Raw genomic sequence first — 22,974 nt, 5'->3', positions numbered from 1 at the left:
GCACATGCAATATACTACGAAAGCGAAAACTTGTTTATAAACTGGGCTTAAACTGATATTCATTCAAGGAATCCCCATTATCGGATGCCTATAAAAATTACAGAACAATGTTGATCTCAAAAATAATTTCTTAATTATAATGATCACGGCTTGAGCTTTAACCAAATAACATTGATTGGGATGATAATTTTATAGATACATTTATTAAAAATCAAACAAAATTACAGTAACTACACAAGTTTTTAATGGGAACATCAATTATTTTACATTAAGGTAGTGACATTCAGTTATAAGGCTATGGTAGAGCTACATTGTATGTTTTTTAAAGCGAACTAAGAATACGTTTAAGCTTAATTATATAATTAATTGATGAATATCACTGGCTTATCAGTGCTGTTCCATTACCTTTGATGAAGTCTTCTTTAAAACTCAAGTTATTATTATTTGTGGCCTATCCATGAGCTCCCACATAGAGTATTATTAGTTTTAATGTCTTATTTGATGACGCAAAGCAACCAAAATAATCACTATTTGCGCTCGCCTAATTTATTCTTTTGTAATGGCACTTTCGTCGGCTGTGGGCTCATCGGTGAATGATTTCCGTGGGTTGAGCCGGGCCAACTTACCCTTTTCCGTTGCCATCTCAGCTGGCCATCATCTCTCTCTATCTCTCTGGGTGTTGTGGTTGTTGTCTTGCCGCTTCCACTGTCCGCCCCCCTTTACCGCCGATGCCTTTTCACTTTCGTTGGCTCTCCGTTAGTTTTGTTGCTGGAGCGGGGGCATGCCACACCGCGGTCGCAGTCGCCACCGACAGTGAAGTCGGCGTGAACAGCGCAGCTTCCCATAGTCAAACGGTAAATGTTTGCTGGCAAACCCGAGCAGAGCACAGTTGCATTTTGGCGCTCGTCCCCAACGATTCGCACTCGCACACCTGGCGTTTAGGCCAAGTCCACAAAAAGTCGTCAAAAATAAAAAAAAAAACGCAAGAAAAACGAAAATATATAAAACCGAACCGACTAAAAAACTGATGGCTGCGCATGCGCACGCAAAAGTGACCGTTATTACTAGAGAGCCGCAGGCCCAGATCGTTATATAATCGAGAGTGGAAACTCAAGTCTTTAGCCCAAGCTTAAACGCCAGCTTCTGCGCACAATTCGCGATGTCGACGCCGCCCATCCAGCAGACTAATTAATGCGCAGTCGTGGAAAGAAAAGCAAGTCTCGTAAATTATAATACTTAGTTAGCCCAGCTGGCCGGAGTCGCGATTCCATCTCCGCTCCCGTGCCCGTTCCCGTTCCCAGTTCCAGTTCCCATTCCCCGCCCGGAAAAAAACCCTCAGTGAAAGTGAATGAAAAGCATCTGCAGGACAAAGATACAGCCGAAGCTAAGCATAAAGATACAGATACAAATACAAATCCGTAAACGGCCGCTCTGGGTCAGTCATGCGCGCGATGAGCAGCTGAGCTGCGCCAGCTGCCCGATGATGAAGCCATCACTGTCACCACAACAGTCACAGCCTCACTCCCAGTCACACTCCCAGTCCCACTGGCATTGGCATTCCCCGGTGACCAGCGCGGCGACCTTGAGATGGCTGTGCCTGCTGCTCCTACTCCACTCCTCCAGGCAGTTTGAGACGGGTAGGTTCATTAGGATTGGGCTTCGATTGTTTAAGTTTATAAGTTCAATTTAAAATTCAAACATTTACAAAATTTGAAGGTAATTGAGTTCTACTCAACTGCTTCATCAATCTAGAAATCAAAAATTATATAATACAATAATATTTTCAAAACAAATCTAAATGCTTGGAACTTATAGCATCTCATCTGAATCTAATTTTCTTAAATGCTTAAAAATAAATTGAAATTAAAAATATATGAAATAATTTAACCAAAATGTTCAATAAATACAGGAAATCCTAAGTTAACATCTTAAAAAAAAACAACATTCTCACCTTTACAAAAGTCTCATATCACAGTTATAATGAATATTCATCAAGTCAAAATGCAAAATACATAACCTACGGCCAATAAAATGAAAACGAAATCAAAGGTCAAAAACCTAATGGAAAAAAACTTTTTTTTCTCAATTTATAATAAAGTTTGAGGCCTGTTCCGCGTTTTATATTTTAAAGACTTGATTAAATATTATAGGAAAATAAATATTTCAGTCACTATAATTTTAAAAGATATTATATTTACGATATTTATATTAAAAAAGTTTTATGGCTCGGTTTATAATGATGACCTTTAAGGATATAATTACTATTAATTTTCAAACAAATCAAGTTTATTTTAGCTCACAATTTTCCTTTATTTGTTTATTTATATATATATTTTATTTATTCATGAAGTACCAAGACTTGAAAGCAAATAAATAAACTTGTAACGTGAATAACGAAACAATAGCAATTATCATGATTGATCGATGCCAATTGGTATCTCAACACCTCCAAACTAATTTATTATATTGAAAGGTGGCAAAACTATTAATTACGATTTAAATACATTGGCATTAGGTAAACACATACATAAATGAAATTATTGAAATATAATTTAGATTTGGAAGAGTTAAAAAAAGGTTTAAATATTTTAAAGCAGCCTAGAAGAAAATTATAATTTAATAAAATTAATATAAATAAACAAATACTTACTCTTAAAGACTGCGGCTGCCGTCCGGCCCGTCGTGGACCCCGTATCATCTCCGGAGCAGCCACAAACGAGGGTCAGTTTCCCTGGCAAGCGTCCCTGGAATTGCTGCATCCATCTTTGGGCTTCCTGGGTCACTGGTGCGGCGCTGTACTCATTCACCAGTACTGGATACTCTCCGCCGCTCACTGTGTACACAAGTAAGTCGATGTATATTTAAGTTCGGATTCAAACATTAAATTGGGGATTCATCCATCTAGTGATCTCTTTAACCTGCCCATCCCTCCCCTGTGGACGGTGGTTCTGGGCGAACATGACCGTGACGTGGAATCGGGCAATGAGCAGCGCATTCCCGTCGAGAAGATCGTGATGCATCACCGCTATCACAACTTCCGGCACGACGTGGTGCTGATGAAACTCTCCAAGCCGGCGGATCTCGCCAGAGCTTCTAATATCCGACGGATCTGTCTGCCCTTTATGCTGGCAGAGTCGCAGGACTCTACTCTTTCGGCAGCCATTTCTACAGGAGCTCCAGCTGATGAGGATGTGCTTATCCAGCAGTTGGATCTGGATGATGTACCCGAGAAAATCGACAACTTTCTGCGCAGCGTCCAGAGCCGGAGACGCTACCGGAATGTCACAGCGCCCAGCATGAAAGAGCTGATGAACATGAAGATCCTTAGCAGGATGAGGCAGGCGATGGCGCAACGTTCTCCGCGTAGCTTGAAGCGCTCCCGGAGACGAAATGACAAGCTAATGAAGCTGGGACCTCGGAGGGATTCAGACGACTCCGTGGAGCAGAAGCACCTCAAGGCCAGCGAGGAGCCCAGGGAACTGGCCTTCGTTGACTGTGTGGCCACGGGTTGGGGCAAGGCTAACATTAGTGGCGATTTATCCAATCAGCTGCTAAAGACCCAGGTTCCCCTGCACCAGAATGGCAGGTAAGTCCTTTATTAAGTTATAACAAATGACTTGTTGAATAATGTCTTACCTGTATCTAGGTGCAAGGATGCCTATGGGAGCTTTGTGAATATCCACGGTGGTCACCTGTGCGCCGGCAAACTGAACGGCGAGGGTGGCACCTGTGTGGGCGACTCCGGCGGACCGCTGCAGTGCCGTCTAAGTCGTGATGGCCCCTGGATCCTGGTGGGAGTCACCTCGTTCGGCTCGGGATGCGCCCTGGAGGGCTTCCCGGACGTCTACACTCGCACCTCGTACTACATGAAGTGGATCGAGGAGACCATTGCAGCCCACTGAGCAAAATCAGCAATTGGATTATCCTTATAAAGCGCAATCATACTTCAGGCTACCTCCCCCACATAATTAATGGTTCACGAAAGAAATTTCATTTTGAAACCATTAGAGTGATAATCCATGAATGCGTAATATATGGACGAACCCCGAGAGGAATACATACATAGCTATCGACCTGTATTTATCGAGTGCAAGCTCCACTGTACATTGCTTACTGTAGCCCTACCATTATCTTTACTGTTATCGTTAACTAGTACGTAGGCAAGACGTTCCCTAAGTTGTTTCCAATGAGCACAATAATTTAAACCGAATCTTAAGCATAAATATCACAGAATTGTCTCTTCTTGCGTTGAGGTAGCCATTCCCGAATAGATCACGCCTTGGCCAGCTTGGGGATGATGCTGCCGCCACCGAAGAGCAGATGGTGCTGCTCCTCCAGAGCCTCCAGCGGCAGCGAGGACTTGCGATAGCCCGGGGCTCCGATTACCTGAATCGCCGCCCCACGCTCTGCCTGATCCACTTTTTGGAACTTGTTGGCCGGCGCCCAGAAGCAGAGCATCAGGGCGCAGCACAGCTGATAGACTCCGGCCAGAAGCATTCCTAGGGCAACGCTCCACTGCAGCAGGGGGAAGCCCCACTTGATGCCATGAATGAGCAGCCGCAGGCTCAGACACAGGACGTCGATGTTCAGGTCCACCCACAGCAGCGGTAACACCATGTTCTCAAAGGGTTCCATAATCCGGCTGAAACTGACCTTGCCCACGACCTGGTTGGCCTGCAACCGAAGGTGAGTACCCTGCATGGGAGCTCCCAGTTGCTGCAATGCAAAGAATGTGTTATTATCCTTACCAGGACTCTGGAGTAACTTTCCCAAGATCTTACCGGTTGGACTACGAGTGAGGATGTGAAACGTGTGGCATTCGGAGTAAGACCTTCAAAGGGCTCTAGAAGGGTAGGATCGGCATGTGTAAAATGCGGATACGTAATGGCCAAGGGAATATCTGTAAAAAATTAAGGAATACATTTTTTTATAATTTTATTACAAGGATTAAGGATTTTATGAAAGAATGACTCACTGTAGTAGCAGGGCGAGACGCTACCCACGCCCTTCTTGAGGCAGCGGTTGTTCTTGCAGTAACAGGAAGAGTTGGCATCATTCGCATAGCTGTCGAATGTATCCGGGAGCATGTCGAACCGATAGCCATCGATTCCATTCCAGGTGGAGGTACTATTGAACTTGACATGTAAGCGCCGGCAGAAGGTCCGCCTATACAGAAAGAACTCATCGTTCTCATCCATGTCCAGCGGGAAGAGTGTGGCATCATGACTGCCCCAGATGCGATTGCACATGGTTCCACTGACAGAATAATTCAATTATTATTATTTTCTTTAAAATGTGCATGAGAGAAAACACCTACTTGGTCTCATCGTTGTATTCCCAGCGCTTGAAGCCCCGTTCCCCATTGATGCTGTCCACGGTATAGGCTCGAGGAGCATCGGGCAATCGCACTCCATATTTGTCTTTCGGTTCATGGAGGTTCATGTTGAACACATTGCTCTCGTTTCCCTCACGAAAGAGCTAGAAATAATCATAATACTTTAATCTATTGTTTAAGAGATCACATTATTAGTTACACCTTTTTTAAACCAATAAAAAACAGAGAAAAAGAATGCTAAAATTCTAAACAATAATCATTAAATTCCTATTTAAAGTTATAGACTCGAGAATGAACTTAGTTGAACTGCTAGAACTCATTAACAACAATTCTAGAATGATGTCATATAAAAAATAATATGACAATTTATATGGTACATTACATTACAAAATACTTCTAAATATAGAATTTAAAATAAACGTTGTGATACAAAAAAGTTAAATTAAATTCAACAAATTTCTCTCTACTTTTCTTACTATATTTTGTTATATATTTTAATATTTCTCTTGAACAGTTAAAAGTACTCACCTTCTCCATAATTCCAAAGCTAGAAAAATCAATCCAACTTGGCACAAATTTGGCGGCCAGTTCCACCAGACGATCCTCATAGCCCCACATATATTCGTGGACACTCAACTCCAGCATGGGCTGTGAGTCAAGTTGCCGGGTAATAGCACTCAGTCCCAGGGAGGCGAACATGGACATGCTGGATGCCAGAGTGGTCACACCCATTAGAGGAATATTGGGCGCCCGGATGCGGTCCACTTTGGGATCACCAATGGATCTGTCCAGTGCCAGGACATATTCACGCTTGGGCGTATACGTAATGGTATTGTTGTTCTCATTGTAGGTGACATTGTGATTGCTCAGTACCTCCTGGTAGACATAAGGACCTACCTCCTGGACATGCAGTTTATCCGCTCGGCCCGATGTAAACTCTTCCACATTTGTGTAGTTGAACATGTAAACGTTTATAAAAACATCTATGGGCGGGAAGAGCCACAGTCGGTGAAGCAGGGAGCCAGGCTTAAGGCTTAGTTGCTGCAAGGAGATTAAATAGGATATATATTATATATTTATAATATTTAAAATAGAGGAGCTATGGCTAATTTAATTGATTATTCCTTGAAGTACTAACCGTATCCAGGATACTCTGCAGGGGATCCGCAATCAGGACCAGTGACCCGAAGAACAGCAGGGTCATGCCCAGGGCGGCGCGACGCAACAGCTCTGCAACGACGACAATAAATTAGATCAGCGGGTTATTGTGAGTTATTGTTGAGTTGTAGTCATGCGAGCTGCGGACAGCCGAAGTTTAACTGGTTTTGCCGCAGTTCCAGTTCCAGTTTGCCAATAGCGTGCGCCTGCCCATCATGCCATTGACCTTGCCGGCGGATCTCCGCTCCGATTGTATCGCAGCGGCGTGTCCGAGATCTGCGACCTACCTCAATGGCAGGACCAGGAACATCATCTGCCCCGAAAAAAAAACAAAAAAAAAAACAAAAAAAAAACATAAACAAAACGCTGACAGCCGGCAGACGCTGACGCCGAAAATGCGGTTGCGGTTCAATGAACGTTCTTCGATTTTATTTTTTCGATTTATAATACCGGAGCGGGAGGAGATGCACTCGCAAAAAATTCCAAGAACTCCAGAGGATTACCCTTGAGATCCAACACAAGTTCATGTTAAATATGTGGTCTAAAGTTTGAGCGATAAGGTGAGACTAAAAGCTTCTCTAGAGTTGGCAACTGGTTTTGTCAAATCACAAACTTTTTAGCATATTACTAATTTGAGACAATAGATTTTCGACTTTTGTTGATTTTCACTTTCATTGAAAGTGAATCTGTCATAAATTTGTAGCATTTATTCAACAAATTAAGAGGTTCTGATTAATTATTTTAAGCTAAGATATTGTGTAAACGGTTTGCGACTCATTAAATGTTTTGTTTACCTTAAGGAGATAAAAATCTTCCCCCCGTGGGAAATCCATAAAAATCCAGTCTCATCGACCTTGGTTAGAACATTAATTAAAAGCACGGAAGATGGACAAGGCAACCGAAGCATATCAATCTAGGCTGCACTTCGCCTCATATTTACTCGAAGTGAAATCACTCACTTTACGACCGAAACTCGTTTGTCTCACCTGCCTGGGGCTCACCTTCCGCAAAGATTATTGTCTTTGCTCGATGATATTTCACTTCCGCACTCGAAATCCGTCCGGATATAGTAAAAAGTCGAGTACACTCCACCCATATTCTTTGCTCCCGACCGATTTCCAGGGATCACGGCCATCGTTCTGTGAAGATCACTTTCGGTTACCCATAAATCAAAGGCACAATCTTAAACCATTTATCAGAACAAATTCGCGCAATCCCGCAATAAAAAGAGAAACCCACAATTGTTTGACTAAATGATCGATATTTCTGTGGAATAGAAACCTAGAGATACAGATAATGTATACACCTGCCAAGATCAATGAACTGCCTGCCGAATAGCACGCCCCTAGCTCCATCCGAAATGGCACGATCCCACAAGCACCAGATGCTCAGATGCTCAGATACTCAGATACTCAGATCGAACAGCGAACAGCAAAAACTCATTAGCTATTTCGCTTTGGTGTCAACTTTGGTGTCATAAATAGGTTCAAGACTTCACAATCAAAACAAACCGCGATGATACATGACAAATTATGCACGGCGCCGATGAAACCAGAAATCCACAAAATATACAATATCTATGAAGGTATATTCCATTGATAGAAAATGATACAAAAATGCACGCGAAAAAAAAACATTTCAAATACAAATGTACTATTATAATATTTTGTTTACAAAAAAAAATATGCTAACACGGCTTTAATTAATAAATAAATATGATTAAAATCAGATAAAAAAGAAAATAAACTTATTACAGGAAGCCCATATTTGTGTATTACAATTTAATTTAAGAAGCGAATCGGAACTGATCATAATTATACTTAAAATATAATTTGAAGATATACATATTTATAGATATTTTTATATGACAATTTATTCAAAAATCAAAAGTTAAAAATCGCATAACTCAGCAAAAAAATCATTAATTTTAATTCGGAAAGCTTTCCTATGCTAGTTTTTATTAGAATAATAAATCTGCATACTTCACCTAAATATATAGAAAATCAAAAATAATTCAAATTTTTTTTGACAATTTTAACGATATAACCCTTTATAAAATTTCAAAAATTCTAAAAAAATCAATTTTGACCGAACATAGCTAGATCGATTCGGCTGTTAATTCTGATCACGAATTATATAATTTATAGGGTCGAAAATGACTCATTCACTCTATAAGAAACTTCTGAGTAAAATCTGATACCTAATATTGATATTTCTGATATTAATATTTTTGCTTCAACATATTAGCTTGAAAAAACATGGTCAAATTTGGAATAATACTAGTTTTAGTTTTAGTTGAATAATAATTAAGTTTTATTTTAAAATATGTCTATGTCTCAGCCCTTTTAACCCTTTTCTTTCCGTGTAGACTTATGCATATCCTTGCCTTGAATGTGACAGCCGAAAATTCCCGGTCCATCAATAGACCCCACCCATAAATTAGGCCAGCACACTCGCAAACAATGGGGCCGAAATTATTCTGCTGCAATGGAATGACCAATGCCAAAAGCCACACGCAAAGTGTCCAAATAAAACAAAAATGAAGAGAGAAAAAAAAACTCCGCTGTCAAGCAGAAATGTGGAGCTTGCATTGGGCAACAATTGCATTGCCAAAGCAAAAGTCCAAAAGACGATTGAAAGATTGAGAGATTGGGGGCTAACACACGGGCAGCATGAATGAAAGACGCTTGTCTCGATCGCAGCAGCTGATTCAGTGAGCTGTGAACTTGTTTGGGCCAACCAGCGGTGGCAACAAGGCGGCGGCTCAATATCAGTCGACTGGGGGATTGGAATCTGACATATCAGTTACTACACAGAACCAAAACACTATCGAGATTTTAGTAAAAATTAAGGTGTTTAAATTAAACATTACATTTAGCTATTATTTATGATTACAATGGGATTATCTTGTGTTTTAAATGACCTAAATATAGACCATAATTAAGCCAAGTTTGTATGTTGTTTTATTTTAATTTTTTCCAAGTGCACATTTAAGATGACGCCTGACTTCTGACGGCTACCTCTGCAGCGCTCTGAAGTTCAAGTTCGGTGCAATTTAGCCGGCTTGAAGTATGATAAAAAAAAAACCTGAATATTAAAAGTGCACAGCGTCAAAAGCGTTTTTGACCAGTCAAAGCGTCACCGCGGTGACCTACTGAAGTCAAGAATGAATTTGTTTTGTTTCTTACCGAACACGAACAACACCTTCGAGCTGTCTCACAGGTGTGTGTGAGTGTGTGTGACTTCCGTCCGACGACAATAAATTAGGCAAATAGTCGGATTTGCCAGCTTGAGATTTGTGCTTGGGTATCCACCGACTACACACAAAGAAAAGCTTGCTAAAAAATGTCTAGTTAATTGGGTATTACCCGAAAATATATACCTACATATGTATATGTTTGTGTAAAGAAGTCATTATAAACTATTGACACTGACTACTGCCTTAGTCATGATGTTTACTATAACTTAGACTTGAAGGCATCTCAAATCGATTTAAGATCAATTAAACCACTTTAATTGGTTATTTTCTCGTTGAAATTGCTATTATTAGCCATGCCTTTTATGAAATTTAAATATATTGTAATTCAAATCACCATTCAATTAATCTATTTATAAGAAATCTAATTTTTTTGTTGTGTACTTGGCTGACAAGCGCCGATCGGGCTGTAATGACGATATTTGTTTGCTGTTAGCCTGTTTTGAGTGTTTGCCTGTTTGGCTGTTATTCGCTGTGTTTAGCTAGTGATTAATCCCAGATCTGTTGCTATTTGCTTTTAATCATCACCAAAAACCATAAAACCCAAAACCCTTAAATAGTCGCAGTCAAAGTCTCGCGTGTCAATTAGAGGCACGCCAATAAGGAAAAGTAAATATGTAGCTCGACAAGTTTACAACTTCCCCGATTCCGAGTCCAATATCGATTCCCAATTTCCAATTTTCAAATTCCAATTCACAGACCCGATCCGATTTGTTCGCTTCGCCTTTGAAACGGACACCTTACAATGTTTAGTACTGATTTCGCTGACTTTTTTTTGCTGTTTTTGTATCGCTTTTGTTAATGCCCGTACAATAGCTGTTATTTGCATTGTTTAGCGATCATTGAGCTGTAGATCGCGTATTGATTTATGGCGAACTGCGGCAAATTAGTTGGAGCGTTCTTAGGAATTTCTCAGAGCATCTATGCAAGTCACTCCTCCGTTTCGGTGGAGGGGAGCTTCTGATCTGCACAATCTGATCTGTCAGCATCTTTTTCTTTTATTTATCTCGTTATTTATTATTATTATTATTTGTTTGTTGTTTGTTTTGTTTTGTTTTGTGGAGAATATAAAAAATTTAATACCAAAACAACAGAGTGTGCCCCCATCATATCATGGAAGTGGGCAATCATCGCGTTCACCTTCAGTTTTCCCAGCGTATTTATGCTGATTGAAATCATCGAACTTCATGGTAAGGTAATACGTGACATTTTCAGTCACAACCGATTTCATTTCAAATCTTAATTTATGCAAACTTAATTGCACTACCGTCCAGATCCGTTAAATCCAAATTAGTTTATAAATATACTTACATACGGAGAGATCAAGTCAGAGACATTAGTAGAGACATGCAATTAATCGGATGGAGTGACCCTTGAGACAAGTGACCTACTATATAGAACCCTATGCCCTTGACGGCTGTCCCTCACTTGTTGTTATGCAAATTGAATTCTTTTTCGGATTTGTTTGAGCTTCTTTGGCTTTGAAAACATGTTAACTGGCGGCTGCTTATGACCCTAGAAAGCACTAATTAATACAATTTCAAATCATTTTCATGTTTTGTTTGTTTTCTTTTTTGACTTATTATTATTATTATTAGCCAATAACTGACTGAATGCAAATTATCTCTGACGTGACGCCAAAATCCGTTTGGACTTTAGAACCACCAACTGGTCCGAAAGTATCCAGTATCAAATATAAATAACAAAAATTAAATATATAAGCATGCTACCAGCTGCGGGTAAATTGCTAACATACCCCAGCCCCATTTTAATTAGCATTCTAATTTTCGCTGGGAATGGGAATGCCAAATTTCGAAACGTTTGAGTTGAGTTGTTTCCCATTTTCTTAACTGGACATACTCGTATCGGTTTGATTAGCATGCACACGAGTGCTTGGAAAATCCATTGCACCATTCCTGCCACACTTTTTGAGGCAATTTGAGGTGATCTGAGGCAGCTGAGGCATTTTGTGCAAGAGAGCGTTTTTTTTTTTTTGTTGACATTTTTACGATCGCGTGGGGGCAGCTCCCTTGGCTCGAATTAACTTTTATGGGCCTTTTGGCTCTTTGACAATGGTCTGCACGGCTTGATTAAGCGTTAACGGTTCGGCTTTTTAAGGGGGCTAGTTGGTTCGTTCGAACTACTTACTTGCATTGCGCTGGTTTTTATTGGTAAATAGCTTCATTTCAGCGCAGTCTCGAAAATCGGAGCTCCACAGCGATCTGATCTGATTTTATTTTTATTTTCCTGCTCGCCGCACTTGTTAGTTAGATATTAGTTAGTTTGTTAGTTATTGATTTATGACGAAAATCAATTAATTCTTGTGCTATTATTTATGGTAGCAAATTAAACTATTAACAGGTCGGGCGCGCCACAGATTAGGATTGAAATTCCGATAGCGAAAGGGGGAATTTGCATGTCCCCGATGCGATTTAATTGGTTTCAACGTTCATATAAATAGGGTTGTTTGTGTTTGTTTTTGCTTTTGACTTTGTTTTGTTTATCAGCCAGTGCAGTTCCTGGCTATCTCGTCTCGATCCGCACCGATCTGGGTGTTAGCCAATACTGTTAACTGTTAACTGTTGGCCTGACTTTCCTCGCGAATGCTAGAATATCGGTCGCTGCTGAGCTGTAACTCGCTTTTGTCTCGAATTGAACTGTCACGCACTTCCTATTCTCACAAATTTTGACAGCTTAATGCGCCGATCTTGCCTGCAGCGGGGACCTTTATATGGACTCTTGGGCCGGTCCCCGATCCGAGCTCGGACTGAGAGCCGAGTAGCTGGCGGAGATCGGCTGGCTAGCCAAGCCAAGCTCTAGCATCTTAACCTTTCTACGAACCGGTCCACATTTAAGCCTCTGCTCGGGTTTTTTGCTCGGCTAAAATCACACACGCCCGACGCGATCCCCCTAACTGGCCAAAACAAAACAACTGAGAATACTTCATTTGAGTGCCTCGACCCTATAAGTACCTGGCATTTGGTGGCGAAAAAGCATTGCCTACATTTGGGCGTATTGCAGGATAGGATACCTATGATCCAGTAATGGTTTTATCTTACTGTTATGTTCAAGATAGATGTGTACTGAAATGTATCCTAGGGAATATTTTTAAAGCCTTTAATATGTGATTATTACTTGGAAAATGTCATATGCCCTGCCTTTGATTTACATACATATGTATCTACTCAGTAATAAAATTTCTTGTTAAATAGTTGTATTAAATTACACATTTGCTCTAAGTTAATATACCCATATAATACACGTGTATCTGAGATAGACACTGTGCGGCATTAAGTCACCGGCTGTGAACCCCTCGGGGTCCAAAACCCCTTTTGGGTTAGAATCGCTGAGAGATCATCGGCAGCGGGGTTAGAAGGGTTCAGCATTGTCTCGCGGATCGCTTAGTCCAGCAAATTGCCATTTCATAAATTTAATGGCACAAATGACTATATTTAATCCAACTTGGGCAAAGCACAACAGCAGACACGCACACGTGATCGTGCCCTTTTTGTGCGATCGGCCCATACATATGCATGAGGATTTGCGGCAATTAAAAGCGACTTCTTGACGCAATTACGTCCAGTTCTAATTCTTAGCAGCCAATAACGATTAACTAACGTTCAAGTAATTATCCGTGTGCTATTTAGATCGATATTTATGACAGCCAGATCGATGGCGTGCACTTCCCCTGCAATTTATCTGATCACAAGTAAGTAAATCACTTAACCGGACTGGACTTGATAATATTGACCTATTTCTTCCCTGATTTATAATCCCTTCTTGGCTGGCAGGTGAGGCATCTTAGCCAGACATTTGTCTGCGAATTGCCACATTTAGTGTGTTTAATGTCGCCCCATTGTCTGGTGTCCGGAGTCATGAGAATACGTCAAGTGATCTGATGATCCCGAATTAACAATGAGCTCGCTTCCCGCTTAACTATCGTATGGCATGTATGGCGCAATTTGTTGTTACCCGTCTAATTGTTGTTTGTGTTTATGGCGACGGGGGGTGCCATTATGGCACCGGGGGCATCAACATCCCAAAGTCCCCTTTCAGTCGCTTTATATGCTTTTTATGCTTTTCCCCCGAAAAAGTTTTCCACACTCCTGGTTGGAGACGCAATAAAAGCTTTTAAATACAGGAGCATTGAGTCCTGGATAAAGCACAGTAGTCCTTGTTGTGGAAAAGACTTTATAACACTATACCAAGACTATAGTTTAATTTAAATTATATATAGATTAAGCGAATAGTAAATTTGTATTAATTAAATATATATTAAATTATATATAGATTAAACTAGTAATAAACTTGTATTAATAAATGCAGAAAAAAATCACGATATTGATTTTGTCTAGATTAGATATTTAATTATCTGCCGCTTATCATCACTTGTCGTACGACTAAAAATAAACAAAACAAGTTTTAAACTCAATAAAGCGTAAAGATATATTCACAGCAAATCAATTAAGATTCCATCAACGAAACATACCTTTCTTGTTTTATATTCCATCATTTTAGGCAACACATAGAAAGTTAATGAACTTCCCCAAGCCATATTAATTAAACAGGTAATTGTACAAGTTTCAATTAATAAAAAGAACAAGATTGCGAAAACCAGATTGTTCTTGGTCTATGTACTACTTATATTTAATGTCAACCAGCTATTGTAGACAAGTGTTCCTGCACCGGTTACTAATAAATAATAAAAAGTTAGCCAGACACAAAAACGTATCACTCCTATGATACTTTAAGTTTAATGTTTGTTATGTTTTTATGAGCTTGCTATGACGTAGTTCTGGGTGTTGACAGGTTTATAAAGCCCATTAAAATGATATATATGTGTATAATTGATAGGTATTAGCTGGAAAAGGTTTGTGAAAATGATGAATGTAAAACGGATAACTAATTTATTATAGCATTTGAAGTCCTACACCTAGTAAAAATAATTCCCAAATGTCTGGTTCTTATTCCAGAATCTATCTCTGACGTACGAGAAAGTTCACGTGGAATACCACGAATGTCTGACTAACCCTTTAGATGCCTATCAATATTTGCCACTTTTGGAAAACTAAACAAATCAGCAAATAAAAATAAATGCAAAGTTTGCTATTAAGTTGTGAAATATTTAGGTATAATTATCATTCCATTGCCAATGAGCGTCTGACTAAATGCCAAACGGCAAGCCAAGGCTAAGGAAATCCCAAAAGGTTCGAGGAGTAATCAAATCGGAACTAGCGGATTCCCATACAAAGGCTGGTCAGTGATCAGACAGTATATTTGCCTTATTTTCGCATACATTAAACGCTCAATTTAACCCAAGTAGTTTTAGTGCCCCCACAAGGGGCAACACGGGATCATCATCGAATTGCAGTCAAGCAGAATTATTAACATTTACGCAAACAGGAGAGGCTATAGCATTTCTCAAAACTATTCCCCTGGAAATTTGAAAGTGGCGTGCAAAAGTATACACTGTGGGGCCACCGCAAATCTGACACGACATATAGGCCTGGGAAAGTGGGGGAACCCCCTGGATAACGCAGGCAATAACTGTATAAAAAAACTAGGCACTTTGTCGTAATTGCAGAGCCGCATCAAGCTCCGGAATTGTCTGAGGCTCCGACGACAATGACGTTGGCAATTTAGCACATGGAAGGTGACAAAAGCCCAGCAAACTCGGTTGCCAACAGAACAATGGAGTGCATATACGTGCGAGTTACTCCAAGTTGCTGGGGAAAACAAAAGGTTGCCCCACAACTTGACCATCAATGCGGAACCTTCGAGTCCTTGAACAAGTTCAGGGTTTCCCCCGATTAGCTGTAAATACTCACCCTAGAGGTGGACCCTTAAAGCTAAATATAAACTTCTTACTGCACTTTGTCATTAAACCATAACAAAGTTTATTGCATCTTGCAAAACAGCTCATACGACCCGCCCGTTGGCCAGGTCAGATTCTGTTAAGCAATTGCGGTTATTAAATTAAATTGTTTTTATTTTCCCCTTTTTTTATGTAGAATTTCTTCCAGCCGAAAGTCCAATCTAAATGGAAAATTTTCAACGCCAAGCTTGGGGTAATTAACATAAGCAATTCACTTATACTTTAGGGCCTTTCTATCTTTAGTTTTTTACTGGACTTTAAATCGTTTGTATTTCTAATTTTCTAATTAAATATTATTTTTTTCATATCGTTTTTTATATCACACCACACCTTTCTTCTGTTTTAAGTTAATAATAGAAATTAACTGGCATTAGATTGGGTTAAATGCTGTCAATCATAATTAACATATTGCTTCCACGTGTAGGTAAATAAGAGTGGAAGATGAAAGATCTGGGGGGACTTCGGCCAGACATAATGTCGGATTTGCGGATGCTGTTGTGAATGTCGGGCTTGCGACAAGGTAAGCATACGGCCGTAGAGTTCCCCCGATAATCGCCTATCTTGACTCCAATTATTAATATATGGGCGAGTAGTGCTCGATATCGGCGGCATTAATGGAACTGGAACTGGAGCCAAACAATGAGGAACCACTGCACTGGATGGCAATTAGATTTAAATATGAAACGCTACCGCCCGCCGCAAATGAATGTCTAACGAGTGTAATTGGAACGATAATCGCAAACGGCACAGAGACGATGGCAAAAAAACAAGTAGGTAAGTAATAGCTCGCTCAAGCGTTAATTAGTCAGAACGCTTATAACAAATATTAAGTTAATAACAGCCGCCAAGCGAAAAGAGCTCTATGCGCTGCTCTGTGATGTCATGTTATTCTGGGATCTGGCTTCGGGACCAGCTATGAAAATGGATTACGTATACGCACCGAAGCCCTCGCAATTATATTACGGCAGATTGGCACAAGCAACTGCCACTGAAATTACTTAACCAAGCTGACCCCAAACTAAACAACAATGCAAAGTCGAGCAGCGCAACTCTAATACCCCCATTGGATCGCCTATCGCAATCAGCGTCGCGGTCTAAGCCAACAGTTATTAAACAATAATCAAAATACAATAATTAATGATACAGTGACGCCAACGCGAAGGCGGAAGGAGGAGTGCAGTGGGGCCGAGGACACATAAATCAGTATTCTGCACACTCAGGTGGGGCAAACGGGGGCACACCCGGAAAAATCAATTACCAAAAAGGGGGAGATGAAAATTTAAATTATTTTGAATTTTAATACTATAATTGAGGCTACAGTATAGCTATTTTATAAACTAAACATATAAATATAATACTGAACATTTTAATTAAAACACTTCCATTAAATTAAAGGGGCCTCCAACAAAGTATAATTTTAGTAGAATTTTAATACTATAATTGAGTTTATAGTACTTCCATTTAATAAACTAAATATATAGGCATAAACTCTAGAGTTAAACAAAGTGAAAGAAACTTAAAGTAATAGACAATTCTGAATCAATTTTTATTTTAATTCAGTGTGTAAAAATTACTCCTTTTAAGAATCTCTCTCATTCGATTTTGTTCGGTGCACAACTAATCCTACTTATCGAAATTTTGTCATTTATTCAGTTATGCGTAACTCTGGTCCTGATAGCCGAACGGCTCTCGATATCTCGTTAGCCAACTGTCACTATTTGTTAGAGTCGGGCCAATCTCCGTTCGCATTTCCATACTGCGGATGGCCACTCCGGATCCCATTCCGAATTGAAACCAAGTACCCACCCACCCACCATCCGTTCCAGCTGCTGCAAAAGTTCAGCAGCACAGCAGCAGCCACATAATTAGCCTGCATATGAAAATATTTCAGGGGTTTCGCGGGCGACATTCGTTTCGTTTCGGTTTCCCAATCCCCATTGCTCGCGAAGTGGATGTTGCTGTGTGGGTGGATCGGCCTTGATTAGGCGCTGGCGGCACATCCTTCAGCCAGGCGCTCCTATAAATACCTGTTGCCAATGGCTCTGGGCCAACATTTAACCGCGGTTGCTTTCGCTGATTACACATTCCGCTTAACGATAGCATTGCGCTGATTTCGCCGTGAAATAAATACTCAGATTCATACTTTCGATCAGGTAAGCAGTGCTGACGTGACGCCGTCATTGCGGAAAAATAGAAATGTAGAAAAAAACATCAATAGAGACAGACAGACTTATTTCCTCAAAAACAACTTAAGAAAGTGCACATGAGCAATTATCTGTGACTTTAAGCCGAGTCGTGTAAATAAATCCGCTTTCTCAGAAGCGTTAAAGTCGTAAGGCAATGACTCACACCTGGATCCTTTGCCTGGTTCTGCCTTATAATACCCATGTTTGTTAGATATATTTACTTTGTGCCTGGTATTTGCGTCAGTACCGCCCAAAAATCATTGAATAGCGCCCCTAAATGACGAGTTTGGGGCTGAGCCGATCACTTAGCCCGGTCTCAACCAATTAGCATACAATATTGCCGGCTATTAACCGTGGCCCTACAAAGACCCAGACCTCTAAATAGGTCTCCGGGCAATTCTAGATCTAAATCACTTAATTCACGTAATTGGGGTTACTGATTTTTCCAGTTATCTAGTGTATCTATGGATTATGGAAAAACACAAAGTAAGTTATTACGACAACGTGATCTAATTTTCACTTAATTAAATAATCGTTAAAGACTGTAGAAGAACAATCCTTTAAATCAAAAGGCTAAAGTAACGAGTACTGAGATCAATGACTTATATACATTAGATTTGCCTAAAAAAAAAAAACAACAAAACAAAATTCAGAAACAATTCATTTTAAGGACACAAAGTTACATATTTTTATAGCTTGTTCTTAAATTGGGGTTTGTTAAACCCCAATAAAATGTTGCCAAACTGCTCCGTGTTCGATTTTTAATCAATAAAATATTCCTAGACTCTTTAATTTTTACGATTCACATTAAATTTAATATTATTTTCTGCATAAATAAATACTGCATTATCCATCCACACAATCCCCTTCCAGAATTATGTGCCACATAATGCGTTGCATCTTGATTGTTTGCGTGGCCTTGTCGCTCCTTGCCGCCGGCTGCAGTGTGGAGGCCTCCAACTCCCGACCGCCGAGGAAGAACGACGTGAACACCATGGCGGATGCTTACAAGTTCCTGCAGGATCTGGACACCTACTACGGCGACAGGGCACGGGTGCGATTCGGCAAGCGGGGAGCATTGATGGAAATCCTGAGGAACCGCGAACTAGACAACAGCTTCAATCTGGGCAAGAGTATCAACAGCGGCGGGGACTTGGTAATAGGAGAGTAATCTATAGCTGACGGAAAAAATACAGATATATCCTGCAGGTCCGCGCCTTGGATGAGGAGGAGGTGTATTAGACCCAAATCGAGGCGACCTTGGCGATGTCAACCAACTCATGAGTCTAATTCTAAGCACACGCGTTATCGTTTAACTTATTTTTATCGGGGCAATAGTTTAGCGAGTCGACACGAACGAATGGTAGTTGCAGCTGAGTTAAGTATTTATTGTAGTCTTGATGTTAGCTGATTTAATAATAAATAATAAATAATCAAAATAATCGTCTTAATGACCCTGCAATCCAAATAAAGTGTGCAATGTTCAAGTGGTTGATTTTCTTATATCATCTGTTATACATATATCGTACACTTATTTTGTTGTTATCATTCACTTAGTTTACATTACTTAACTTAAACTTTTACGTTGATTTTGCAGAAGAAAGTTACAATTTCGTAGCCTACTTTTTGACATTTAACTTCGATGCTACAAAAGGTGGTCCAGAAATCTTTAAAATTTTGCAACCCAAAATGCTCTTACTCCATCTAAGTACACAAAAGTATAAATACCATGCGATGAAGATATACAAATATAGGAAACCTGATTTTAAAAGGGCAAATAGCCCTCCAATGCGACAGCAACTAAAGCAAAAGTTTATATGAGTATAAAGCTGTGAAAAAGGGAACGGGAAACTCGATCTTACTTAGAGGTAGTATGGCGATCGCAATCAGAGATATTTCACAATTGTTATGGAAGCCGGAGCCAGTCAAGATGGTCCCCATAGCTGCACCACAACGGCACCACATCAGGCTGATGCACAGAGCCTTGGCGCGAATGTGGGTGGGCACAAACAAACAGAGGGCGCCGCCCATCAGACTGATCACCACACCGGGTAAGGCCAGGAAGAACACCAGCGAAAAGAGCTGCACCCATGGATCCGTGACGAAGATCAACAGGAATCCACAAGTCGAGGAAGTCAGCATGGAGACGACGAATATCACCTTCTTTTTCGGCATGCAAAAGAGCGTCAGCCAGCAAATGTTGTACAGGATAATGTAGGCGGCTCCCAAAATAAACGAGTCGTTGAAACCCTCCAAAGTATCGTTACACACCTGGCAAATATTACGAAATTCAACAGCAAGAAAGAAGCTGCTTAAGCAGATCTTACCGGTTCAAAATCCTTTTCACTTTCTATCAGCGGTCGCATTTCCGGAAAGAAGAGGACTCGGCAAAATGACATACCCTTCTTGTTGCCCTTCCGCATATTGTAGCGATTCCGCATGGCCGTGTACCAAAGCCCCAGACCATTTGCCCTGCGTATTCGAGGAACTGGTAATTGATGAATTTCCAAACACTCCAGATTGCACTCACATCATACCCAAGATAAACATTACCAAGCAGGCAGCCATAAATAACCCCACAAACGGCGTCCGGAACAGAGGCATAGCATCATCGATCATTGAGCGCAGAAAATTACGTTCGCTCTTTACCCGCGTAACCCGGGTAGATGCCGCACTCTGGTACAAGTTTAAATTTTCAATTTGCTCGGCACTCAAGGGTTTACCAGTGTTCCTTTGACAAATCAAATCCATTGCGGCCATGCCCCTCTTGGTGTCACCGATGCTCAAGAGGAACTTGGGGCTCTCTGGCAACGCCAACAGCAGGAAGAAGGCTATCACGCCCGGCAGACAATTCAAGCAGCCCAAAAAACGCCACGGTCGCAAGGTCAGGTCACCCACAACGTCCACTTCGAACTCCATGAATTTCGTGGCGAGAAAGAGAACGGCCCAGGCGGGGCAGTAGAGCATGGCGAAGCCGGTGAACATGTACATGTGGGTGAGGGCACGGGCCAAGATCCGTTGACTGCAGAACTCACTAAGGTAGGTTGCGGCTACAAAGCTGGGAGCCGCCACACTGATCGGAAGAGAGTACTTGAAACGTTGAACATTAAGGTCATATACTAATTGCTAATGAACTATTGCTAAGTCTTTGAGTTTCAGCATTACGAATATTCAAAATATAGTTAAATACTCACAATATACCCGTCAAAAAACGCATCACAAAAAAACTATGAAAGTCGACCATGAACATGGACACGATCGAGCACACATTGCTCACCGTGATTGTTCGCAGTAGCGTCCAGCGCCGACCCTTCTTGTCGGTGATATAGCCCCAAAAGTACGAGGAGCAGATGATCCCCAGAAACCCAGCCGACGTTACTGCGGCCAATTGCACCTGGTTCATTCGAAGATCGCACACGGAAGCGGGGCCAAGGATGCCCATGCCCATTGTCTCGTGGATGGTCAGCATCTGCAGCAGGCCCAGCGTTAAGGTGGCAAACATATGCATCCTGCCGAACCCAATCTCATCGAGGACCTTATTAAAATTATCCATCTCCCTCCTAAAATTAGGTCTGCTTCTATGTGTGGGTGTTGTTTTCCGTTGTGTGTTTTCTTTTATTCTGACTATAATCTCAGGGCCTAGGCCAGCTGAATGTTCTCCACCTCCTTGATGAGATCCATGTGCTTAAACTCGTCCGGTTTCCGGGTGAAGGTCTCCAGCAGACGCAGCTTGTTGTCGTCGGCTTTCAGGTAGAACATCTGCAGCTCGTTCGCCAGGCACTGCGCCTCTTGGGCTGTCAGAACCTTGCTGTCGTACTCGCCGCGCATCAGAACCAGTCCCTTGTCCTCGACCTCTGTGTAGTGCACCAGTGTAAGGCACTCGGGGGCATTCTCGTGGTGCACCTGATAGGCCAGCAGTGGCGTGAAGTGTACAGTGTTGGCGGAGAATTGTAGCATAATAAATTCGAAGCCCTCGCTTCTAGGCAGCGGCAGCAAGAAGACGGGGTGCTCCTTGGCCCGCGACATTAGGGTCTCGTACTGGGTGGTGGTCAGTGTGGCGGCCAGAGCCTCCTTAGTCTTGTGGTACTCCAGCCAGATTTGGGAGACCTCCTCGGCACTTTTATCAGCAAGCAGCTCCAGCTTCATGATGTCCGAGAGCTTCTTATGGGGGATTTCGCCCTGCTCTTTGGCTTGCAACTCCTTCTTGGGGTTCAACAGCTCGGAATAGGATCTGTAGAAGGTATGGATTAGCCTGTGTATGCTTCTTTCTAGCGCTTCGCTTACCTGGCCTGGCTGCGACCATCCTTGATTGGGTTGACCACTCGCTCCACCCGATCCAAGAACTCCTCCGCCGACGTCTGCTGCAGCTTGGCAATCTTGCCCGCGTACTTGGAGTAGAAGGGATTCTCCTCCTTCAGCTTGTCGATGGCCTGCTCGGCGCGGCGGCTGGCTGACATGCTGATGCAGCGGCTGGTGGTCAAAGGGGAATTATTCAGAAAAACGCGAGAAAACACTTTTCGTGCACATGCCATTTCGGCCCCAACAAAGATTACACAATTTTTGACAGCTGATTGCCACAAGCGCTACCAGCGTAAAGAATTTTTGCTCTGACGGCAACTGGGCACACTAAAAAGCGCATGAAAATTAATGTGTTATCGATTTATTTTTAATTCGAAATGCCGGGCTTTGAAAAGTCCAAAGTTGAAAATGCTGCCACGGCAGCAATTCTAAACAATGGTTAGAAATAGCTATTTCGTAAGAAGAAATAATAATAAGCTCATAAGTGATTTCAAATACTCTATCATAAATAACATATATTATGTATAATAATTGTTTGTATATACTTATATATTTTTAAATTGAATCATATTTATTTATATATTCTTGTTACGCTAAAATTAAAAGTTAAAAGATAATTAAGTTTTCCTTTTGTAAATTGTAGCAATTTCGTTTATATTTGCCTCTTTTCAGAAAAACAATTTTATATATTGTATCTCCATTTAATAACTTCTTTTATCTTAAAGTTTATTTATTTTTTGTAAATTTAAAATATTTTAAATTTATTTAAAATACATTTATAAGATTTGATATATTTATGAATGCTTAAAGTTAAAAGTTACAATTGCTAAACCGTTATAAGAATAGTTTAGTCTACAAAGAGTTT

The 22,974-nt window shown here is 41.0% G+C and overlaps 5 protein-coding genes across 11 annotated transcripts; 2 read left to right on the top strand and 3 right to left on the bottom strand.

Annotated features, from left to right (window-relative positions):
- The first annotated feature begins 1,237 nt into the window (after positions 1–1,237).
- LOC110191417 (serine protease 33) lies at positions 1,238–4,223 on the top strand. Its single transcript, XM_020962275.2, has 4 exons — positions 1,238–1,637; positions 2,659–2,845; positions 2,906–3,586; positions 3,647–4,223. The coding sequence occupies exons 1-4, from the start codon at positions 1,349–1,351 to the stop codon at positions 3,900–3,902; spliced, it is 1,413 nt and encodes a 470-aa protein (XP_020817934.2). The 5' UTR covers positions 1,238–1,348; the 3' UTR covers positions 3,903–4,223.
- Positions 4,060–12,574, bottom strand: LOC110190433 (lysosome membrane protein 2). The gene is made up of 7 exons (XM_020960919.2): positions 11,898–12,574; positions 6,474–6,565; positions 5,864–6,376; positions 5,318–5,478; positions 4,976–5,256; positions 4,782–4,900; positions 4,060–4,716 (listed from the first exon to the last, which is right to left on the bottom strand). Exons 1-7 carry the CDS (start codon positions 11,932–11,934, stop codon positions 4,273–4,275), a joined length of 1,647 nt encoding a protein of 548 aa, XP_020816578.1. The 5' UTR covers positions 11,935–12,574; the 3' UTR covers positions 4,060–4,272.
- A 3,885-nt stretch (positions 12,575–16,459) lies between these two features.
- NPF (neuropeptide F) lies at positions 16,460–19,297 on the top strand. The gene is made up of 3 exons (XM_020961936.2): positions 16,460–17,777; positions 18,684–18,966; positions 19,020–19,297. The coding sequence occupies exons 2-3, from the start codon at positions 18,688–18,690 to the stop codon at positions 19,050–19,052; spliced, it is 312 nt and encodes a 103-aa protein (XP_020817595.1). The 5' UTR covers positions 16,460–17,777; positions 18,684–18,687; the 3' UTR covers positions 19,053–19,297.
- Positions 19,178–21,363, bottom strand: LOC110191171 (uncharacterized). Of its 7 annotated transcripts, none has more exons than XR_015273276.1 (6): positions 21,005–21,363; positions 20,348–20,883; positions 20,138–20,282; positions 19,673–20,081; positions 19,570–19,610; positions 19,178–19,514 (listed from the first exon to the last, which is right to left on the bottom strand). XR_015273276.1 is itself a non-coding variant. In XM_020961933.2 (6 exons), the coding sequence occupies exons 1-5, from the start codon at positions 21,361–21,363 to the stop codon at positions 19,576–19,578; spliced, it is 1,491 nt and encodes a 496-aa protein (XP_020817592.2). In that variant the 3' UTR covers positions 19,178–19,514; positions 19,570–19,575. The 7 variants fall into 7 exon arrangements, 5 of the variants coding, with proteins under 5 accessions (XP_020817592.2, XP_020817591.2, XP_086696248.1 ...); XM_020961933.2 differs by having other exon boundaries at positions 20,341–20,883; XR_015273275.1 differs by having other exon boundaries at positions 19,178–19,610.
- Positions 21,364–21,393: 30 nt separating this feature from the next.
- Positions 21,394–22,442, bottom strand: LOC110191172 (ATP synthase mitochondrial F1 complex assembly factor 1). Its single transcript, XM_020961935.2, has 2 exons — positions 22,095–22,442; positions 21,394–22,041 (listed from the first exon to the last, which is right to left on the bottom strand). The coding sequence occupies exons 1-2, from the start codon at positions 22,340–22,342 to the stop codon at positions 21,450–21,452; spliced, it is 840 nt and encodes a 279-aa protein (XP_020817594.2). The 5' UTR covers positions 22,343–22,442; the 3' UTR covers positions 21,394–21,449.
- Between the last annotated feature and the right edge of the window lie 532 nt (positions 22,443–22,974).

The sequence above is a fragment of the Drosophila serrata genome, unplaced genomic scaffold (genome assembly GCF_035046125.1).
Source record: "Drosophila serrata isolate PLE 108 unplaced genomic scaffold, ASM3504612v1 contig_382, whole genome shotgun sequence".
In the NCBI taxonomy this organism is placed as follows: domain Eukaryota; kingdom Metazoa; phylum Arthropoda; class Insecta; order Diptera; family Drosophilidae; genus Drosophila; species Drosophila serrata.
Note: the sequence above shows the minus strand (reverse complement) of the source record. Positions and strands in the feature narration are given on the sequence as shown.

What these genes read in the sequence shown, in the direction of transcription:
- LOC110190433 (XM_020960919.2), bottom strand. Translation starts at nt 11,934, where the DNA reads ATGAAGCTATTTACCAATAAAAACCAGCGCAATGCAA. An exon ending in TGCAGAGTATCCTGGATACG is followed by an intron (nt 6,377 to 6,473) that starts GTTAGTACTTCA and finishes ATCTCCTTGCAG; the next exon opens with CAACTAAGCCTTAAGCCTGG. An exon ending in CGTCTCGCCCTGCTACTACA is followed by an intron (nt 4,901 to 4,975) that starts GTGAGTCATTCT and finishes AATTTTTTACAG; the next exon opens with ATATTCCCTTGGCCATTACG.
- LOC110191172 (XM_020961935.2), bottom strand. Translation starts at nt 22,342, where the DNA reads ATGGCATGTGCACGAAAAGTGTTTTCTCGCGTTTTTCTGAATAATTCC. An exon ending in GATGGTCGCAGCCAGGCCAG is followed by an intron (nt 22,042 to 22,094) that starts GTAAGCGAAGCG and finishes TACCTTCTACAG; the next exon opens with ATCCTATTCCGAGCTGTTGA.
- LOC110191171 (XM_020961932.2), bottom strand. Translation starts at nt 21,363, where the DNA reads ATGGATAATTTTAATAAGGTCCTCGATGAGATTGGGTTCGGCAGGATG. An exon ending in CGTTTTTTGACGGGTATATT is followed by an intron (nt 20,884 to 21,004) that starts GTGAGTATTTAA and finishes TCTTCCGATCAG; the next exon opens with TGTGGCGGCTCCCAGCTTTG. An exon ending in ATGTTTATCTTGGGTATGAT is followed by an intron (nt 20,283 to 20,340) that starts GTGAGTGCAATC and finishes TCGAATACGCAG; the next exon opens with GGCAAATGGTCTGGGGCTTT.
- NPF (XM_020961936.2), top strand. Translation starts at nt 18,688, where the DNA reads ATGTGCCACATAATGCGTTGCATCTTGATTGTTTGCGTGGCCTTGTCG. An exon ending in TCAACAGCGGCGGGGACTTG is followed by an intron (nt 18,967 to 19,019) that starts GTAATAGGAGAG and finishes TATATCCTGCAG; the next exon opens with GTCCGCGCCTTGGATGAGGA.
- LOC110191417 (XM_020962275.2), top strand. Translation starts at nt 1,349, where the DNA reads ATGAAAAGCATCTGCAGGACAAAGATACAGCCGAAGCTAAGCATAAAG. An exon ending in CTCCAGGCAGTTTGAGACGG is followed by an intron (nt 1,638 to 2,658) that starts GTAGGTTCATTA and finishes TTACTCTTAAAG; the next exon opens with ACTGCGGCTGCCGTCCGGCC. An exon ending in CCCCTGCACCAGAATGGCAG is followed by an intron (nt 3,587 to 3,646) that starts GTAAGTCCTTTA and finishes ACCTGTATCTAG; the next exon opens with GTGCAAGGATGCCTATGGGA.